Genomic DNA, 17,500 nt, shown 5'->3' with positions numbered 1-17,500 from the left:
GCAAGTTGTACACGCGCCGGACATATGTGCTACACTTTAAAGTGGCCCACAAACTCAATTAGTAGTTTTTTCTCGCTATTTCATTTCTGTCTTCTCTTTTGCCAGAGGTGCTTGATACTGTCTTTTTATGGATATCATTACCCATCTGATTTGGTTTTCTTTTCAACTGTAGTTAAGAAATGTATATTTCAGACGCTGTGATTTCAAAACGGCCATAATCATCAATGAAAGTGGCCTTCGTTTGCTGAAGTCATTGGTTGTGAATGCCAGATGGCCTTCGTTTGTTGAAGTTTATTGGTTGTGAATGCCAGATGAAAATCATCTTCAAAATCCTCCAAAAGAAGGCTGTAGGTTCTACCGAGATTTGAACTCGGATCGCTGGATTCAGAGTCCAGAGTGCTAACCATTACACCATAGAACCGCGTATCTCACATCGAAAGTCTTGGGTATTACAACTTACTCCAAATCCCTTCTGCAGAGAGGCGTGTGACTGTCCCACTCTTGTGCGTGTCTATCATTTATCATGTACTGGATTGATGAAAAATCATTAAGGTGGGATTACTGTTTGACATAACAATTTTGTGAGTGATGTAGATGTGTAAAGGTAGTTTTACTTGTCCAAAGCAGTTTGCTGACTTTTTAGTGGTTGTGAATGCCAGATGAAAATCATCTTCAAAATCCTCCAAAAGAAGGCTGTAGGTTCTACCGAGATTTGAACTCGGATCGCTGGATTCAGAGTCCAGAGTGCTAACCATTACACCATAGAACCGCTTATTTCACATTGAAAGTCTTGGGTATTACAACTTACTCCAAATCCCTTCTGCAGAGATGCATGTGACTTGTCAGATATGATGAATGATGTGTCAAGGTGTAGTTTCTAGCGTGATGCAAGTTGTACACGCGCCGGACATATGTGCTATACTTTAAAGTGGCCCACAAACTCAATTAGTAGTTTTTTCTCGCTATTTCATTTCTGTCTTCTCTCTTGCCAGAGGTGCTCGATACTGTCTTTTTATGGAATGCTGAAGTCATTGGCGCGTATCTTTCACGCACTTCGGGAATTTGGCAATATTCTATTTTTAAAAAAGTAGGTCCCACCGAGATTTGAACTCGGATCGCTGGATTCAAAGTCCAGAGTGCTAACCATTACACCATGGGACCAGTTGACGGACGTGTATAATGCGTATCAATAATTTGACAATGGAATCAAGAGCAATCAACTGGGGACACACTCTTGTGTGTGTTTGTCATTTATCATGTACTGGATTGATGTAAAATCATTAAGGTGGGATTACTGTTTGACATAACAATTGTGTGAGTGATGTAGATGTGTAAAGGTAGTTTTACTTGTCCAAAGCAGTTTGCTGACTTTTTAGTGGTTGTGAATGCCAGATGAAAATCATCTTCAAAATCCTCCAAAAGAAGGCTGTAGGTTCTACCGAGATTTGAACTCGGATCGCTGGATTCAGAGTCCAGAGTGCTAACCATTACACCATAGAACCGCTTATTTCACATTGAAAGTCTTGGGTATTACAACTTACTCCAAATCCCTTCTGCAGAGATGCATGTGACTTGTCAGATATGATGAATGATGTGTCAAGGTGTAGTTTCTAGCGTGATGCAAGTTGTACACGCGCCGGACATATGTGCTACACTTTAAAGTGGCCCACAAACTCAATTAGTAGTTTTTTCTCGCTATTTCATTTCTGTCTTCTCTTTTGCCAGAGGTGCTTGATACTGTCTTTTTATGGATATCATTACCCATCTGATTTGGTTTTCTTTTCAACTGTAGTTAAGAAATGTATATTTCAGACGCTGTGATTTCAAAACGGCCATAATCATCAATGAAAGTGGCCTTCGTTTGCTGAAGTCATTGGTTGTGAATGCCAGATGGCCTTCGTTTGTTGAAGTTTATTGGTTGTGAATGCCAGATGAAAATCATCTTCAAAATCCTCCAAAAGAAGGCTGTAGGTTCTACCGAGATTTGAACTCGGATCGCTGGATTCAGAGTCCAGAGTGCTAACCATTACACCATAGAACCGCGTATCTCACATCGAAAGTCTTGGGTATTACAACTTACTCCAAATCCCTTCTACAGAGAGGCGTGTGACTGTCCCACTCTTGTGCGTGTCTATCATTTATCATGTACTGGATTGATGAAAAATCATTAAGGTGGGATTACTGTTTGGCATAACAATTGTGTGAGTGATGTAGATGTGTAAAGGTAGTTTTACTTGTCCAAAGCAGTTTGCTGACTTTTTAGTGGTTGTGAATGCCAGATGAAAATCATCTTCAAAATCCTCCAAAAGAAGGCTGTAGGTTCTACCGAGATTTGAAGTCGGATCGCTGGATTCAGAGTCCAGAGTGCTAACCATTACACCATAGAACCGCTTATTTCACATTGAAAGTCTTGGGTATTACAACTTACTCCAAATCCCTTCTGCAGAGATGCATGTGACTTGTCAGATATGATGAATGATGTGTCAAGGTGTAGTTTCTAGCGTGATGCAAGTTGTACACGCGCCGGACATATGTGCTACACTTTAAAGTGGCCCACAAACTCAATTAGTAGTTTTTTCTCGCTATTTCATTTCTTTCTTCTCTCTTGCCAGAGGTGCTCGATACTGTCTTTTTATGGATATCATTACCCATCTGATTTGGTTTTCTTTTCAACTGTAGTTAAGAAATGTATATTTCAGACGCTGTGATTTCAAAACGGCCATAATCATCAATGAAAGTGGCCTTCGTTTGCTGAAGTCATTGGTTGTGAATGCCAGATGGCCTTCGTTTGTTGAAGTTTATTGGTTGTGAATGCCAGATGAAAATCATCTTCAAAATCCTCCAAAAGAAGGCTGTAGGTTCTACCGAGATTTGAACTCGGATCGCTGGATTCAGAGTCCAGAGTGCTAACCATTACACCATAGAACCGCTTATCTCACATCGAAAGTCTTGGGTATTACAACTTACTCCAAATCCCTTCTGCTGAGAGGCGTGTGACTGTCCCCCTCTTGTGCGTGTCTATCATTTATCATGTACTGGATTGATGAAAAATCATTAAGGTGGGATTACTGTTTGACATAACAATTGTGTGAGTGATGTAGATGTGTAAAGGTAGTTTTACTTGTCCAAAGCAGTTTGCTGACTTTTTAGTGGTTGTGAATGCCAGATGAAAATCATCTTCAAAATCCTCCAAAAGAAGGCTGTAGGTTCTACCGAGATTTGAACTCGGATCGCTGGATTCAGAGTCCAGAGTGCTAACCATTACACCATAGAACCGCTTATTTCACATTGAAAGTCTTGGGTATTACAACTTACTCCAAATCCCTTCTGCAGAGATGCATGTGACTTGTCAGATATGATGAATGATGTGTCAAGGTGTAGTTTCTAGCGTGATGCAAGTTGTACACGCGCCGGACATATGTGCTACACTTTAAAGTGGCCCACAAACTCAATTAGTAGTTTTTTCTCGCTATTTCATTTCTTTCTTCTCTTTTGCCAGAGGTGCTTGATACTGTCTTTTTATGGATATCATTACCCATCTGATTTGGTTTTCTTTTCAACTGTAGTTAAGAAATGTATATTTCAGACGCTGTGATTTCAAAACGGCCATAATCATCAATGAAAGTGGCCTTCGTTTGCTGAAGTCATTGGTTGTGAATGCCAGATGGCCTTCGTTTGTTGAAGTTTATTGGTTGTGAATGCCAGATGAAAATCATCTTCAAAATCCTCCAAAAGAAGGCTGTAGGTTCTACCGAGATTTGAACTCGGATCGCTGGATTCAGAGTCCAGAGTGCTAACCATTACACCATAGAACCGCGTATCTCACATCGAAAGTCTTGGGTATTACAACTTACTCCAAATCCCTTCTGCAGAGAGGCGTGTGACTGTCCCACTCTTGTGCGTGTCTATCATTTATCATGTACTGGATTGATGAAAAATCATTAAGGTGGGATTACTGTTTGACATAACAATTGTGTGAGTGATGTAGATGTGTAAAGGTAGTTTTACTTGTCCAAAGCAGTTTGCTGACTTTTTAGTGGTTGTGAATGCCAGATGAAAATCATCTTCAAAATCCTCCAAAAGAAGGCTGTAGGTTCTACCGAGATTTGAACTCGGATCGCTGGATTCAGAGTCCAGAGTGCTAACCATTACACCATAGAACCGCTTATTTCACATTGAAAGTCTTGGGTATTACAACTTACTCCAAATCCCTTCTGCAGAGATGCATGTGACTTGTCAGATATGATGAATGATGTGTCAAGGTGTAGTTTCTAGCGTGATGCAAGTTGTACACGCGCCGGACACATGTGCTACACTTTAAAGTGGCCCACAAACTCAATTAGTAGTTTTTTCTCGCTATTTCATTTCTTTCTTCTCTCTTGCCAGAGGTGCTCGATACTGTCTTTTTATGGATATCATTACCCATCTGATTTGGTTTTCTTTTCAACTGTAGTTAAGAAATGTATATTTCAGACGCTGTGATTTCAAAACGGCCATAATCATCAATGAAAGTGGCCTTCGTTTGCTGAAGTCATTGGTTGTGAATGCCAGATGGCCTTCGTTTGTTGAAGTTTATTGGTTGTGAATGCCAGATGAAAATCATCTTCAAAATCCTCCAAAAGAAGGCTGTAGGTTCTACTGAGATTTGAACTCGGATCGCTGGATTCAGAGTCCAGAGTGCTTTTTTTTTTTCTTGATAAAATTTATTCACAGGAATATAATACAAACGCAGACAGTGCTGACACTGCCACCACAAAAATAAAATGGTTATCACAGAAGTAGGGTGGCAGTGGATAACATTCCGATTCTACAGAAAGAAAATATGAGAAATAGTCTTTTACATTTGATTATCTAAACACGTCTTTACAGATACAAAAAGATGAATGCAGATTGAACACGTTCTTTATACGTTACATGTTTCTATTCTAGAGGAGGTTTGAGAACAATCTCATTTCCATCTAATGTGATAAATGTATTGGTCATTATATATCTTTGAATAAAGATATGTAATTGATTCATTTTTGAATAGTGAAACAACAAAAGGCTGAAATGCCGCTTAATCAAAGATTTGAAAAAAGCTTTCATGTGAAATGAGATTGTTTCCTGACTCATAATAACTCTTCTTTTAAATACAGCAATGCGATATATTGACAATACAATGTTCATGAACGGTTTACATGACAACTTCTTTTCTGGCAGGAATCCGAGCAGTAACCAGAGATTTAACTGTCCAAGACTAAACCCTGAATCTTGACAAACATCTGTCAACATGTCAATTAATAGAGATTGCAAGGAAGATAACTCTTGGCAGAAGATAAACAAATGTAAAATGTCCTCTGTTTCATTTTGACACACAGGACAAACATCAGTGTTTGACAATCCAATTTTGCACAGTTTATCATATGTAAAGATAATATTGTGAGCAATTTTAAAATCCAACTGTATAGAGTCTGTTGATTTATCTTTCTGCCACACATTCAGCCAAATATCTTTCCAATTAATGTCCAAAGCAATATTATTCCAAAAAGAAATAGCAACTGGCTTTTTGAAGTGTTTTTGTCTGAATATTTCGTAGCAAAATTTAGCTGTTAAAACTTCAACTGACATGTCCTGTCCATCAATCGTGCAGAAGATGTCTCCAGAGGGAAGGTTTTTGCCGACATCAGACAAAATGATATTTTTCCATTCTGATGGAAGCGCGTATAAAATGATTGCATAGCATTGTTGTATAGTGTTTTTGTCCATTTCAGGTAAAGTATCACGTACAATGTCTACAATAATTTGTGAGGACATGAATTTTGGAATAACTTCAAAACAAATATGTTTAATACAAATAATTCCACTTGAAATAAACGATTGAAACATTAGAGTTTTTCCATTGAAAGTAATTAATGGATTTTTGAAAAGTGGTTGATTCATGATATCATCTACATTTTGAAGCAAGGGTCTTTTCCCTCCAGTAATTTCATTCCATGCAGATAAAAGCTCAGCATAAAATGGGCTTATGTCTTGTAAATCACCCTTATTATGTTCAAGAGATAAAACATGAATTCCCAAGTTCATTTTCAGAAGATGTGACATAAAATATAGCATTGTTTGTTTCCAAATACAATTAAGCTGGGAATTAGCAAAAGCCCTCAGCAACTTAAGTCTCAGTGCATATTTTTTAAAACACAACTTTGGTATATTCAGACCACCATCTAAACAAATACCAATACAGGTATCTGATGTTATTTTGGCAGTTTTATTGTGCCACAAGAATTTACTAAACATATGAGTAAATCTATGCTCAACCCATTGTGGGACAGGTAGTACAGTAAACGCATACCATAAGCGGGAACTCATAAGGATATTTATTACAACTGCTCTACCCTGTAGAGTAAGTTGTCTACGTAACCATGAATTTAACAATGTTTGAATTTTGTCCATTTTCTTTCTCCAATTCAACGTTTCACACATTGCTTTATCCTTGCCGAAATAAATGCCTAATATTTCAACACAATCTTTTTTTATTTTAACCGGGACGTTGATTGAACAGTCACGAAGGTTATTTTTACCCAACAACAAAACTTCTGATTTTTCGATGTTGATTTTTGCTCCCGTTCCTTCACAGTATGAGTTAACTGTGCTAAATGTTTCTTCGACGGAGTTGACATCTGAAACAGTGATTGAAGTGTCATCAGCATGTTGATATATCAAAGAATAAATGTCATTGTTGATACTTATTCCGTGGATTTCAGGATTGTTCTTAACTAGGAGATTAAGTGGCTCTGACACCAAAACGTACAGCATGGAGCTCATTGGATCTCCTTGACGAACACCACGAGTCAATAACATCTCTTAGGGAGTGAAGGTTGTTAGCTATGTCTCTTCCTGGTACACAGCAAGATTGTTCAGGGGAGACAATTGAGGACATGACAGTTCGTAATCTTAATGACAACACTCTGGATATTAGTTTACAATCTACATTTATCAATGAAATAGGCCTGTAACATTTAATGTCTCTCTTGTCACCTTTCTTTTTATAAAATAAACTAATTATGCTCTTTTTCATGGTACGTGAAAGACTGTTTTCTTTGTGTACACAATCAACAACTTGTATGAAGAAGGGGCATAAAATGTTCCAAAACTTCAAATAAAACTCAACTGTTAGACCATCTGGGCCTGGTGATTTATTTTTCTGCATACCTTTGAGTGCCACGGTAAGCTCACTCTGAGAAATATGTACTTCGCATGAATTCCTCTCATCTTCGGAAAGCTTGTCCTTGATATTATTAACAATGTCCTGTTGTTTTTCTACATTACAGTGTTCAGCAGTGAATAAAGAGGAGTAAAATTGTTGAGCAGTATCCAAGATATCCTCTGTGTTGTTGGCTATTGTACCGTCTCCTCTGAATAATTCTTTGATCGAGTTTGCTTGCTGTTTTGTTTTTTCTAGATTTAAAAAGTATGAGGTATTTCTGTCGGAATCGAGCGTCCACTGGGCCTTTGACCTGAGAATGGCTCCTTTGCATTTGTTAATCTCGTATGTCTCCAGCTCATTTTCTATTGATTGTAAAACAGAAGATACATAGCCAGGAATGGAGGATATCTTATGATATTCTATTCTAAGCTTATTTTGAATTTTAAAATAATCAGCTTTTTCGCGATTGCTTTTTTTGGATGCATAATACCTGGAAAACTTTTTGAACTGATATTTTAAGTTATCCCACCATATCAATGGTTCAGTTTTAAGTAAATGGCACCCTTTTGCCTCTTCTATTATTTCAGTGATCTTTTGATAGAATGTGCAATCGTCAAGAAGCTGATTATTAAAAATCCATACACCAGGACCCCTTTCTATAGGAGAAAAGTCTAACCTTGATACAACAATGTTGTGATCACTCACAGAGGAATATCTAATGTAACAGTTGATCATATTTGAAATAAGGTTTCTTGAAACAAATATCAGATCGATCCGAGATTGTTTAATAACTCCTAATACAGACTGTATTCGAGAAAACTCTTTTTTGTCATAGTTCTTGTACCGCCATATATCAATTAGGTTGTTTTTGTGAAGAAAGGTGTTTAACACATTGCTACTTTAGATGTTAAATGTTGTGTTATTGGGACCTTTATCAAGTGAAGGATCAAGAATTTCATTAAAATCTCCAGCGCAAATTAAATGCTCATGATTAACCCATTTCATTAAATCATTGAAAAATAGTATTCTCTCTCTAGGATCGTTTGGGGCATACACATTTAATAAAATCACTGTTTTATCTTCAAGAGATAGAGACGCCTTTAGTAGTCTTCCATCAATGTCTTTTTCAAGCATGGCCACCTTTTCTTCAAAGTCAGGAGAGATCAAAAGAGCAACTCCTTTTCTAGCATTACCAGCATTAGAGTATAAAATTGTTCCTGGCCATAAATATTTATATTTTTCAATGAATTCATCAGACCAAAAGGTCTCCTGCAAAAAGGCAATATTGACATGGGAGTTCGTTAGTAGAGAGAATACATTTTGCATTTTTGTGACATCACGGAGTCCATTCACATTCCATGACCATGTTGTGACCATTGCAAATATAAATATGAAATGTATGTACAAACACATTGTTAGTTGATACACCATTCTCAGACACGCCAGATATTTCTCGTCGATCGTTAACCTTTTCTTCTTTCTTCTTCTTTTGTTCATCTTTTTTACTTTCTCTCAATTTATTTTTTAAGTCATTGTTCTGAAGTACACAGTCTGTGATCTTGGGTTGTATTTTATTTCTTCTTCCTCTTTTCTTTGAAGATTTGTTCCATTTAGAAGGTGCTATATTTTCATGTCCATCTTGAGGCAACGACTGTCTCATTGTCTTATCATCACTCTCCATGTCATCTCCAACACGGTTATTTGTACAAGGAATTTCAGAGGCTTGATCAAGTTTTTCGTCTTCATTTTCTTCTCCTTTTTCCTCTATTGGTCCATCTTTGTTTCTTTTCTTTTCTTCAGGCTCAAAGTCCTCAACAGATGTATCATCATTATCTAAAGGATCTTCATCCCAGGACCTTTCAGGGGCTAGTTCCTTTTCTTGCTCCGACTCGTCTGACATGCTGTACTGACCGTTGTCTTCCTCGTCTAGGAAACAGCTGCAGCTACCAATAGGTAGAGAGCACAGTTCACAACTACGTTTAAGTCTTCTTTCTGTGTTGCAGTTTTTGGCAATGTGGCCATGTCCGTTGCACTTAAAGCATTTGGTATTTGGGCATTCTTTAACCATATGGTCTCCCGAGTTGCATTTAAAACACAATCGTTCTTGATTATTATGAATGACTCGAAAGTATCGATAACCATCTAATGTGTTGAAACCCATGGAGTATGGCAAGGATTTACACTCAGGGGGGAAAGCGACGCGCACATACCTGGTACCATCAAAAATGCTAGTGCCTTTCAGGGTCCTGTGTTTAATATCACTTTTCAAAGTGATACCCCTTTTGATCAACATGTTTTCAATTTCCTCATCATCAATGTAGGGTGGAAGGTGTAGGAATGATACTACGACGCTTTCACAATGAAGTAACCTGAAGTTAATCGGTGTACCTCCTATTTTCAAGTCATCAGTTTCTGCAAGAATCCTTGCCTCGTTACTGTCTGGGACAGTGACATCATAGCATTCTGTTCCTTTTAGGACGCACGCCCATACATCGGACACATATTCCAATAGCGCACAAGATAATACACTAGCACTAATCACTTTGTTGTTACCAACATTCACTTCAATAGTGCAATCTTTCAGATATTTTCTCTTCTGTTTGGTGTCCGCCATTTTGAACCCAGTGAGCGTGGGAGATTCAAAGACAACCAAAGTCAATAGCATGCACAAACGTGCATGCAAATGTTTAAGGTCTTCGGACAACTACATATCAAAGTGTTGTCTACCTTGTTAGCGTAAATCTGGTATTCCACGGAACTTGTGAACGATTTAATATGAGAATCTGTGTTGCTCGATCGTCAGCACGTCCACACACCTCCGAAGCAAGGGAGGTCACCAGAGTCCAGAGTGCTAACCATTACACCATAGAACCGCTTATCTCACATCGAAAGTCTTGGGTATTACAACTTACTCCAAATCCCTTCTGCAGAGAGGCGTGTGACTGTCCCACTCTTGTGCGTGTCTATCATTTATCATGTACTGGATTGATGAAAAATCATTAAGGTGGGATTACTGTTTGACATAACAATTGTGTGAGTGATGTAGATGTGTAAAGGTAGTTTTACTTGTCCAAAGCAGTTTGCTGACTTTTTAGTGGTTGTGAATGCCAGATGAAAATCATCTTCAAAATCCTCCAAAAGAAGGCTGTAGGTTCTATCGAGATTTGAACTCGGATCGCTGGATTCAGAGTCCAGAGTGCTAACCATTACACCATAGAACCGCTTATTTCACATTGAAAGTCTTGGGTATTACAACTTACTCCAAATCCCTTCTGCAGAGATGCATGTGACTTGTCAGATATGATGAATGATGTGTCAAGGTGTAGTTTCTAGCGTGATGCAAGTTGTACACGCGCCGGACATATGTGCTACACTTTAAAGTGGCCCACAAACTCAATTAGTAGTTTTTTCTCGCTATTTCATTTCTGTCTTCTCTTTTGCCAGAGGTGCTTGATACTGTCTTTTTATGGATATCATTACCCATCTGATTTGGTTTTCTTTTCAACTGTAGTTAAGAAATGTATATTTCAGACGCTGTGATTTCAAAACGGCCATAATCATCAATGAAAGTGGCCTTCGTTTGCTGAAGTCATTGGTTGTGAATGCCAGATGGCCTTTGTTTGTTGAAGTTTATTGGTTGTGAATGCCAGATGAAAATCATCTTCAAAATCCTCCAAAAGAAGGCTGTAGGTTCTACCGAGATTTGAACTCGGATCGCTGGATTCAGAGTCCAGAGTGCTAACCATTACACCATAGAACCGCGTATCTCACATCGAAAGTCTTGGGTATTACAACTTACTCCAAATCCCTTCTGCAGAGAGGCGTGTGACTGTCCCACTCTTGTGCGTGTCTATCATTTATCATGTACTGGATTGATGAAAAATCATTAAGGTGGGATTACTGTTTGACATAACAATTGTGTGAGTGATGTAGATGTGTAAAGGTAGTTTTACTTGTCCAAAGCAGTTTGCTGACTTTTTAGTGGTTGTGAATGCCAGATGAAAATCATCTTCAAAATCCTCCAAAAGAAGGCTGTAGGTTCTACCGAGATTTGAACTCGGATCGCTGGATTCAGAGTCCAGAGTGCTAACCATTACACCATAGAACCGCTTATTTCACATTGAAAGTCTTGGGTATTACAACTTACTCCAAATCCCTTCTGCAGAGATGCATGTGACTTGTCAGATATGATGAATGATGTGTCAAGGTGTAGTTTCTAGCGTGATGCAAGTTGTACACGCGCCGGACATATGTGCTACACTTTAAAGTGGCCCACAAACTCAATTAGTAGTTTTTTCTCGCTATTTCATTTCTTTCTTCTCTCTTGCCAGAGGTGCTCGATACTGTCTTTTTATGGATATCATTACCCATCTGATTTGGTTTTCTTTTCAACTGTAGTTAAGAAATGTATATTTCAGACGCTGTGATTTCAAAACGGCCATAATCATCAATGAAAGTGGCCTTCGTTTGCTGAAGTCATTGGTTGTGAATGCCAGATGGCCTTCGTTTGTTGAAGTTTATTGGTTGTGAATGCCAGATGAAAATCATCTTCAAAATCCTCCAAAAGAAGGCTGTAGGTTCTACCGAGATTTGAACTCGGATCGCTGGATTCAGAGTCCAGAGTGCTAACCATTACACCATAGAACCGCTTATCTCACATCGAAAGTCTTGGGTATTACAACTTACTCCAAATCCCTTCTGCAGAGAGGCATGTGACTGTCCCACTCTTGTGCGTGTCTATCATTTATCATGTACTGGATTGATGAAAAATCATTAAGGTGGGATTACTGTTTGACATAACAATTTTGTGAGTGATGTTGATGTGTAAAGGTAGTTTTACTTGTCCAAAGCAGTTTGCTGACTTTTTAGTGGTTGTGAATGCCAGATGAAAATCATCTTCAAAATCCTCCAAAAGAAGGCTGTAGATTCTACCGAGATTTGAACTCGGATCGCTGGATTCAGAGTCCAGAGTGCTAACCATTACACCATAGAACCGCTTATTTCACATTGAAAGTCTTGGGTATTACAACTTACTCCAAATCCCTTCTGCAGAGATGCGTGTGACTGTTCCATTATCGGACTTGTCAGATATGATGAATGATGTGTCAAGGTGTAGTTCTAGCGTGATGCAAGTTGTACACGCGCCGGACATATGTGCTACACTTTAAAGTGGCCCACAAACTCAATTAGTAGTTTTTTCTCGCTATTTCATTTCTGTCTTCTCTCTTGCCAGAGGTGCTCGATACTGTCTTTTTATGGATTGCTGAAGTCATTGGCGCGTATCTTTCACGCACTTCGGGAATTTGGCAATATTCTATTCTTAAAAAAGTAGGTCCCACCGAGATTTGAACTCGGATCGCTGGATTCAAAGTCCAGAGTGCTAACCATTACACCATGGGACCAGTTGACGGACGTGTATAATGCGTATCAATAATTTGACAATGGAATCAAGAGCAATCCACTGGGGACACACTCTTGTGTGTGTTTGTCATTTATCATGTGAATGCCAGATGTAAATCATCTTCAAAATCCTCCAAAAGAAGGCTGTAGGTTCTACCGAGATTTGAACTCGGATCGCTGGATTCAGAGTCCAGAGTGCTAACCATTACACCATAGAACCGCTTATTTCACATTGAAAGTCTTGGGTATTACAACTTACTCCAAATCCCTTCTGCAGAGATGCATGTGACTGTTCCATTATCGGACTTGTCAGATATGATGAATGATGTGTCAAGGTGTAGTTTCTATCGTGATGCAAGTTGTACACGCGCCGGACATATGTGCTACACTTTAAAGTGGCCAACAAACTCAATTAGTAGTTTTTTCTCGCTATTTCATTTCTGTCTTCTCTCTTGCCAGAGGTGCTCGATACTGTCTTTTTATGGATATCATTACCCATCTGATTTGGTTTTCTTTTCAACTGTAGTTAAGAAATGTATATTTCAGACGCTGTGATTTCAAAACGGCCATAATCATCAATGAAAGTGGCCTTCGTTTGCTGAAGTCATTGGCGCGTATCTTTCACGCACTTCGGGAATTTGGCAATATTCTATTTTTAAAAAAGTAGGTCCCACCGAGATTTGAACTCGGATCGCTGGATTCAAAGTCCAGAGTGCCAACCATTACACCATGGGACCAGCTGACGGACGTGTATAATGCGTATCAATAATTTGACAATGGAATCAAGAGCAATCAACTGGGGACACACTCTTGTGTGTGTTTGTCATTTATCATGTACTGGATTGATGAAAAATCATTAAGGTGGGATTACTGTTTGACATAACAATTGTGTGAGTGATGTAGATGTGTAAAGGTAGTTTTACTTGTCCAAAGCAGTTTGCTGACTTTTTAGTGGTTGTGAATGCCAGATGAAAATCATCTTCAAAATCCTCCAAAAGAAGGCTGTAGGTTCTACCGAGATTTGAACTCGGATCGCTGGATTCAGAGTCCAGAGTGCTAACCATTACACCATAGAACCGCTTATTTCACATTGAAAGTCTTGGGTATTACAACTTACTCCAAATCCCTTCTGCAGAGATGCATGTGACTGTTCCATTATCGGACTTGTCAGATATAATGAATGATGTGTCAAGGTGTAGTTTCTATCGTGATGCAAGTTGTACACGCGCCGGACATATGTGCTACACTTTAAAGTGGCCAACAAACTCAATTAGTAGTTTTTTCTCGCTATTTCATTTCTGTCTTCTCTCTTGCCAGAGGTGCTCGATACTGTCTTTTTATGGATATCATTACCCATCTGATTTGGTTTTCTTTTCAACTGTAGTTAAGAAATGTATATTTCAGACGCTGTGATTTCAAAACGGCCATATTCATCAATGAAAGTGGCCTTCGTTTGCTGAAGTCAATGGCGCGTATCTTTCACGCACTTCGGGAATTTGGCAATATTCTATTTTTAAAAAAGTAGGTCCCACCGAGATTTGAACTCGCATCGCTGGATTCAATGTCCAGAGTGCTAACCATTACACCATGGGACCAGCTGACGGACGTGTATAATGCGTATCAATAATTTGACAATGGAATCAAGAGCAATCAACTGGGGACACACTCTTGTGTGTGTTTGTCATTTATCATGTACTGGATTGATGAAAAATCATTAAGGTGGGATTACTGTTTGACATAACAATTGTGTGAGTGATGTAGATGTGTAAAGGTAGTTTTACTTGTCCAAAGCAGTTTGCTGACTTTTTAGTGGTTGTGAATGCCAGATGAAAATCATCTTCAAAATCCTCCAAAAGAAGGCTGTAGGTTCTACCGAGATTTGAACTCGGATCGCTGGATTCAGAGTCCAGAGTGCTAACCATTACACCATAGAACCGCTTATTTCACATTGAAAGTCTTGGGTATTACAACTTACTCCAAATCCCTTCTGCAGAGATGCATGTGACTGTTCCATTATCGGACTTGTCAGATATGATGAATGATGTGTCAAGGTGTAGTTTCTAGCGTGATGCAAGTTGTACACGCGCCGGACATATGTGCTACACTTTAAAGTGGCCCACAAACTCAATTAGTAGTTTTTTCTCGCTATTTCATTTCTTTCTTCTCTCTTGCCAGAGGTGCTCGATACTGTCTTTTTATGGATTGCTGAAGTCATTGGCGCGTATCTTTCACGCACTTCGGGAATTTGGCAATATTCTATTCTTAAAAAAGTAGGTCTCACCGAGATTTGAACTCGGATCGCTTGATTCAAAGTCCAGAGTGCTAACCATTACACCATGGGACCAGTTGACGGACGTGTATAATGCGTATCAATAATTTGACAATGGAATCAAGAGCAATCAACTGGGGACACACTCTTGTGTGTGTTTGTCATTTATCATGTACTGGATTGATGAAAAATCATTAAGGTGGGATTACTGTTTGGCATAACAATTGTGTGAGTGATGTAGATGTGTAAAGGTAGTTTTACTTGTCCAAAGCAGTTTGCTGACTTTTTAGTGGTTGTGAATGCCAGATGAAAATCATCTTCAAAATCCTCCAAAAGAAGGCTGTAGGTTCTACCGAGATTTGAACTCGGATCGCTGGATTCAGAGTCCAGAGTGCTAACCATTACACCATAGAACCGCTTATTTCACATTGAAAGTCTTGGGTATTACAACTTACTCCAAATCCCTTCTGCAGAGATGCATGTGACTGTTCCATTATCGGACTTGTCAGATATGATGAATGATGTGTCAAGGTGTAGTTTCTAGCGTGATGCAAGTTGTACACGCGCCGGACATATGTGCTACACTTTAAAGTGGCCCACAAACTCAATTAGCAGTTTTTTCTCGCTATTTCATTTCTTTCTTCTCTCTTGCCAGAGGTGCTCGATACTGTCTTTTTATGGATATCATTACCCATCTGATTTGGTTTTCTTTTCAACTGTAGTTAAGAAATGTATATTTCAGACGCTGTGATTTCAAAACGGCCATATTCATCAATGAAAGTGGCCTTCGTTTGCTGAAGTCATTGGCGCGTATCTTTCACGCACTTCGGGAATTTGGCAATATTCTATTTTTAAAAAAGTAGGTCCCACCGAGATTTGAACTCGCATCGCTGGATTCAATGTCCAGAGTGCTAACCATTACACCATGGGACCAGCTGACGGACGTGTATAATGCGTATCAATAATTTGACAATGGAATCAAGAGCAATCAACTGGGGACACACTCTTGTGTGTGTTTGTCATTTATCATGTACTGGATTGATGAAAAATCATTAAGGTGGGATTACTGTTTGACATAACAATTGTGTGAGTGATGTAGATGTGTAAAGGTAGTTTTACTTGTCCAAAGCAGTTTGCTGACTTTTTAGTGGTTGTGAATGCCAGATGAAAATCATCTTCAAAATCCTCCAAAAGAAGGCTGTAGGTTCTACCGAGATTTGAACTCGGATCGCTGGATTCAGAGTCCAGAGTGCTAACCATTACACCATAGAACCGCTTATTTCACATTGAAAGTCTTGGGTATTACAACTTACTCCAAATCCCTTCTGCAGAGATGCATGTGACTGTTCCATTATCGGACTTGTCAGATATGATGAATGATGTGTCAAGGTGTAGTTTCTAGCGTGATGCAAGTTGTACACGCGCCGGACATATGTGCTACACTTTAAAGTGGCCCACAAACTCAATTAGTAGTTTTTTCTCGCTATTTCATTTCTTTCTTCTCTCTTGCCAGAGGTGCTCGATACTGTCTTTTTATGGATTGCTGAAGTCATTGGCGCGTATCTTTCACGCACTTCGGGAATTTGGCAATATTCTATTCTTAAAAAAGTAGGTCTCACCGAGATTTGAACTCGGATCGCTTGATTCAAAGTCCAGAGTGCTAACCATTACACCATGGGACCAGTTGACGGACGTGTATAATGCGTATCAATAATTTGACAATGGAATCAAGAGCAATCAACTGGGGACACACTCTTTTGTGTGTTTGTCATTTATCATGTACTGGATTGATGAAAAATCATTAAGGTGGGATTACTGTTTGGCATAACAATTGTGTGAGTGATGTAGATGTGTAAAGGTAGTTTTACTTGTCCAAAGCAGTTTGCTGACTTTTTAGTGGTTGTGAATGCCAGATGAAAATCATCTTCAAAATCCTCCAAAAGAAGGCTGTAGGTTCTACCGAGATTTGAACTCGGATCGCTGGATTCAGAGTCCAGAGTGCTAACCATTACACCATAGAACCGCTTATTTCACATTGAAAGTCTTGGGTATTACAACTTACTCCAAATCCCTTCTGCAGAGATGCATGTGACTGTTCCATTATCGGACTTGTCAGATATGATGAATGATGTGTCAAGGTGTAGTTTCTAGCGTGATGCAAGTTGTACACGCGCCGGACATATGTGCTACACTTTAAAGTGGCCCACAAACTCAATTAGTAGTTTTTTCTCGCTATTTCATTTCTTTCTTCTCTCTTGCCAGAGGTGCTCGATACTGTCTTTTTATGGATTGCTGAAGTCATTGGCGCGTATCTTTCACGCACTTCGGGAATTTGGCAATATTCTATTTTTAAAAAAGTAGGTCCCACCGAGATTTGAACTCGGATCGCTGGATTCAAAGTCCAGAGTGCTAACCATTACACCATGGGACCAGCTGACGGACGTGTATAATGCGTATCAATAATTTGACAATGGAATCAAGAGCAATCAACTGGGGACACACTCTTGTGTGTGTTTGTCATTTATCATGTACTGGATTGATGAAAAATCATTAAGGTGGGATTACTGTTTGACATAACAATTGTGTGAGTGATGTAGATGTGTAAAGGTAGTTTTACTTGTCCAAAGCAGTTTGCTGACTTTTTAGTG

At 39.0% G+C, this 17,500-nt stretch overlaps 1 protein-coding gene and 28 non-coding genes across 29 annotated transcripts in view; all 29 read right to left on the bottom strand.

Moving 5' to 3' along the window:
• The window catches only part of LOC139461599 (aspartic and glutamic acid-rich protein-like), a 41,007-nt gene extending 31,210 nt beyond the window's left edge, over positions 1–9,797 (bottom strand). Inside the window, exons 1-2 of the mRNA XM_071243074.1 lie at positions 9,553–9,797; positions 8,593–9,126 (exon numbers count right to left, since the gene is read on the bottom strand). Coding sequence (XP_071099175.1) covers positions 8,593–9,126; positions 9,553–9,797 — 779 coding nt within the window. The remainder of the gene's footprint in view (positions 1–8,592; positions 9,127–9,552) is intronic.
• On the bottom strand, positions 350–421 carry Trnaq-cug (transfer RNA glutamine (anticodon CUG)). The gene has a single exon. It is a non-coding gene; the product is annotated as a tRNA-Gln (tRNA).
• On the bottom strand, positions 698–769 carry Trnaq-cug (transfer RNA glutamine (anticodon CUG)). Its single transcript has one exon. It is a non-coding gene; the product is annotated as a tRNA-Gln (tRNA).
• Positions 1,090–1,161, bottom strand: Trnaq-uug (transfer RNA glutamine (anticodon UUG)). The gene has a single exon. It is a non-coding gene; the product is annotated as a tRNA-Gln (tRNA).
• On the bottom strand, positions 1,431–1,502 carry Trnaq-cug (transfer RNA glutamine (anticodon CUG)). The gene has a single exon. It is a non-coding gene; the product is annotated as a tRNA-Gln (tRNA).
• Trnaq-cug (transfer RNA glutamine (anticodon CUG)) lies at positions 1,970–2,041 on the bottom strand. Its single transcript has one exon. It is a non-coding gene; the product is annotated as a tRNA-Gln (tRNA).
• On the bottom strand, positions 2,318–2,389 carry Trnaq-cug (transfer RNA glutamine (anticodon CUG)). The gene has a single exon. It is a non-coding gene; the product is annotated as a tRNA-Gln (tRNA).
• On the bottom strand, positions 2,857–2,928 carry Trnaq-cug (transfer RNA glutamine (anticodon CUG)). Its single transcript has one exon. It is a non-coding gene; the product is annotated as a tRNA-Gln (tRNA).
• Positions 3,205–3,276, bottom strand: Trnaq-cug (transfer RNA glutamine (anticodon CUG)). Its single transcript has one exon. It is a non-coding gene; the product is annotated as a tRNA-Gln (tRNA).
• On the bottom strand, positions 3,744–3,815 carry Trnaq-cug (transfer RNA glutamine (anticodon CUG)). Its single transcript has one exon. It is a non-coding gene; the product is annotated as a tRNA-Gln (tRNA).
• Trnaq-cug (transfer RNA glutamine (anticodon CUG)) lies at positions 4,092–4,163 on the bottom strand. The gene has a single exon. It is a non-coding gene; the product is annotated as a tRNA-Gln (tRNA).
• A 535-nt stretch (positions 9,798–10,332) lies between the features above and the next one.
• On the bottom strand, positions 10,333–10,404 carry Trnaq-cug (transfer RNA glutamine (anticodon CUG)). Its single transcript has one exon. It is a non-coding gene; the product is annotated as a tRNA-Gln (tRNA).
• A 467-nt stretch (positions 10,405–10,871) lies between these two features.
• Positions 10,872–10,943, bottom strand: Trnaq-cug (transfer RNA glutamine (anticodon CUG)). Its single transcript has one exon. It is a non-coding gene; the product is annotated as a tRNA-Gln (tRNA).
• Positions 10,944–11,219: 276 nt separating this feature from the next.
• On the bottom strand, positions 11,220–11,291 carry Trnaq-cug (transfer RNA glutamine (anticodon CUG)). The gene has a single exon. It is a non-coding gene; the product is annotated as a tRNA-Gln (tRNA).
• A 467-nt stretch (positions 11,292–11,758) lies between these two features.
• On the bottom strand, positions 11,759–11,830 carry Trnaq-cug (transfer RNA glutamine (anticodon CUG)). Its single transcript has one exon. It is a non-coding gene; the product is annotated as a tRNA-Gln (tRNA).
• Positions 11,831–12,106: 276 nt separating this feature from the next.
• Positions 12,107–12,178, bottom strand: Trnaq-cug (transfer RNA glutamine (anticodon CUG)). The gene has a single exon. It is a non-coding gene; the product is annotated as a tRNA-Gln (tRNA).
• Positions 12,179–12,513: 335 nt separating this feature from the next.
• On the bottom strand, positions 12,514–12,585 carry Trnaq-uug (transfer RNA glutamine (anticodon UUG)). The gene has a single exon. It is a non-coding gene; the product is annotated as a tRNA-Gln (tRNA).
• Positions 12,586–12,731: 146 nt separating this feature from the next.
• Trnaq-cug (transfer RNA glutamine (anticodon CUG)) lies at positions 12,732–12,803 on the bottom strand. The gene has a single exon. It is a non-coding gene; the product is annotated as a tRNA-Gln (tRNA).
• A 445-nt stretch (positions 12,804–13,248) lies between these two features.
• Trnaq-uug (transfer RNA glutamine (anticodon UUG)) lies at positions 13,249–13,320 on the bottom strand. Its single transcript has one exon. It is a non-coding gene; the product is annotated as a tRNA-Gln (tRNA).
• Positions 13,321–13,589: 269 nt separating this feature from the next.
• Positions 13,590–13,661, bottom strand: Trnaq-cug (transfer RNA glutamine (anticodon CUG)). The gene has a single exon. It is a non-coding gene; the product is annotated as a tRNA-Gln (tRNA).
• A 445-nt stretch (positions 13,662–14,106) lies between these two features.
• Positions 14,107–14,178, bottom strand: Trnaq-uug (transfer RNA glutamine (anticodon UUG)). The gene has a single exon. It is a non-coding gene; the product is annotated as a tRNA-Gln (tRNA).
• Positions 14,179–14,447: 269 nt separating this feature from the next.
• Trnaq-cug (transfer RNA glutamine (anticodon CUG)) lies at positions 14,448–14,519 on the bottom strand. Its single transcript has one exon. It is a non-coding gene; the product is annotated as a tRNA-Gln (tRNA).
• A 336-nt stretch (positions 14,520–14,855) lies between these two features.
• Trnaq-uug (transfer RNA glutamine (anticodon UUG)) lies at positions 14,856–14,927 on the bottom strand. Its single transcript has one exon. It is a non-coding gene; the product is annotated as a tRNA-Gln (tRNA).
• Positions 14,928–15,196: 269 nt separating this feature from the next.
• On the bottom strand, positions 15,197–15,268 carry Trnaq-cug (transfer RNA glutamine (anticodon CUG)). The gene has a single exon. It is a non-coding gene; the product is annotated as a tRNA-Gln (tRNA).
• A 445-nt stretch (positions 15,269–15,713) lies between these two features.
• Positions 15,714–15,785, bottom strand: Trnaq-uug (transfer RNA glutamine (anticodon UUG)). Its single transcript has one exon. It is a non-coding gene; the product is annotated as a tRNA-Gln (tRNA).
• A 269-nt stretch (positions 15,786–16,054) lies between these two features.
• Positions 16,055–16,126, bottom strand: Trnaq-cug (transfer RNA glutamine (anticodon CUG)). The gene has a single exon. It is a non-coding gene; the product is annotated as a tRNA-Gln (tRNA).
• Positions 16,127–16,462: 336 nt separating this feature from the next.
• Trnaq-uug (transfer RNA glutamine (anticodon UUG)) lies at positions 16,463–16,534 on the bottom strand. The gene has a single exon. It is a non-coding gene; the product is annotated as a tRNA-Gln (tRNA).
• Positions 16,535–16,803: 269 nt separating this feature from the next.
• Trnaq-cug (transfer RNA glutamine (anticodon CUG)) lies at positions 16,804–16,875 on the bottom strand. Its single transcript has one exon. It is a non-coding gene; the product is annotated as a tRNA-Gln (tRNA).
• A 336-nt stretch (positions 16,876–17,211) lies between these two features.
• On the bottom strand, positions 17,212–17,283 carry Trnaq-uug (transfer RNA glutamine (anticodon UUG)). The gene has a single exon. It is a non-coding gene; the product is annotated as a tRNA-Gln (tRNA).
• Between the last annotated feature and the right edge of the window lie 217 nt (positions 17,284–17,500).

Source organism: Haliotis cracherodii, unplaced genomic scaffold (genome assembly GCF_022045235.1).
Source record: "Haliotis cracherodii isolate W230 unplaced genomic scaffold, xgHalCrac1.p SCAF_15, whole genome shotgun sequence".
NCBI classification, from domain to species: Eukaryota; Metazoa; Mollusca; class Gastropoda; order Lepetellida; family Haliotidae; genus Haliotis; species Haliotis cracherodii.
The sequence above is the reverse complement of the archived record's forward strand: the minus strand, read 5'-3'. Positions and strand labels throughout refer to the sequence as shown.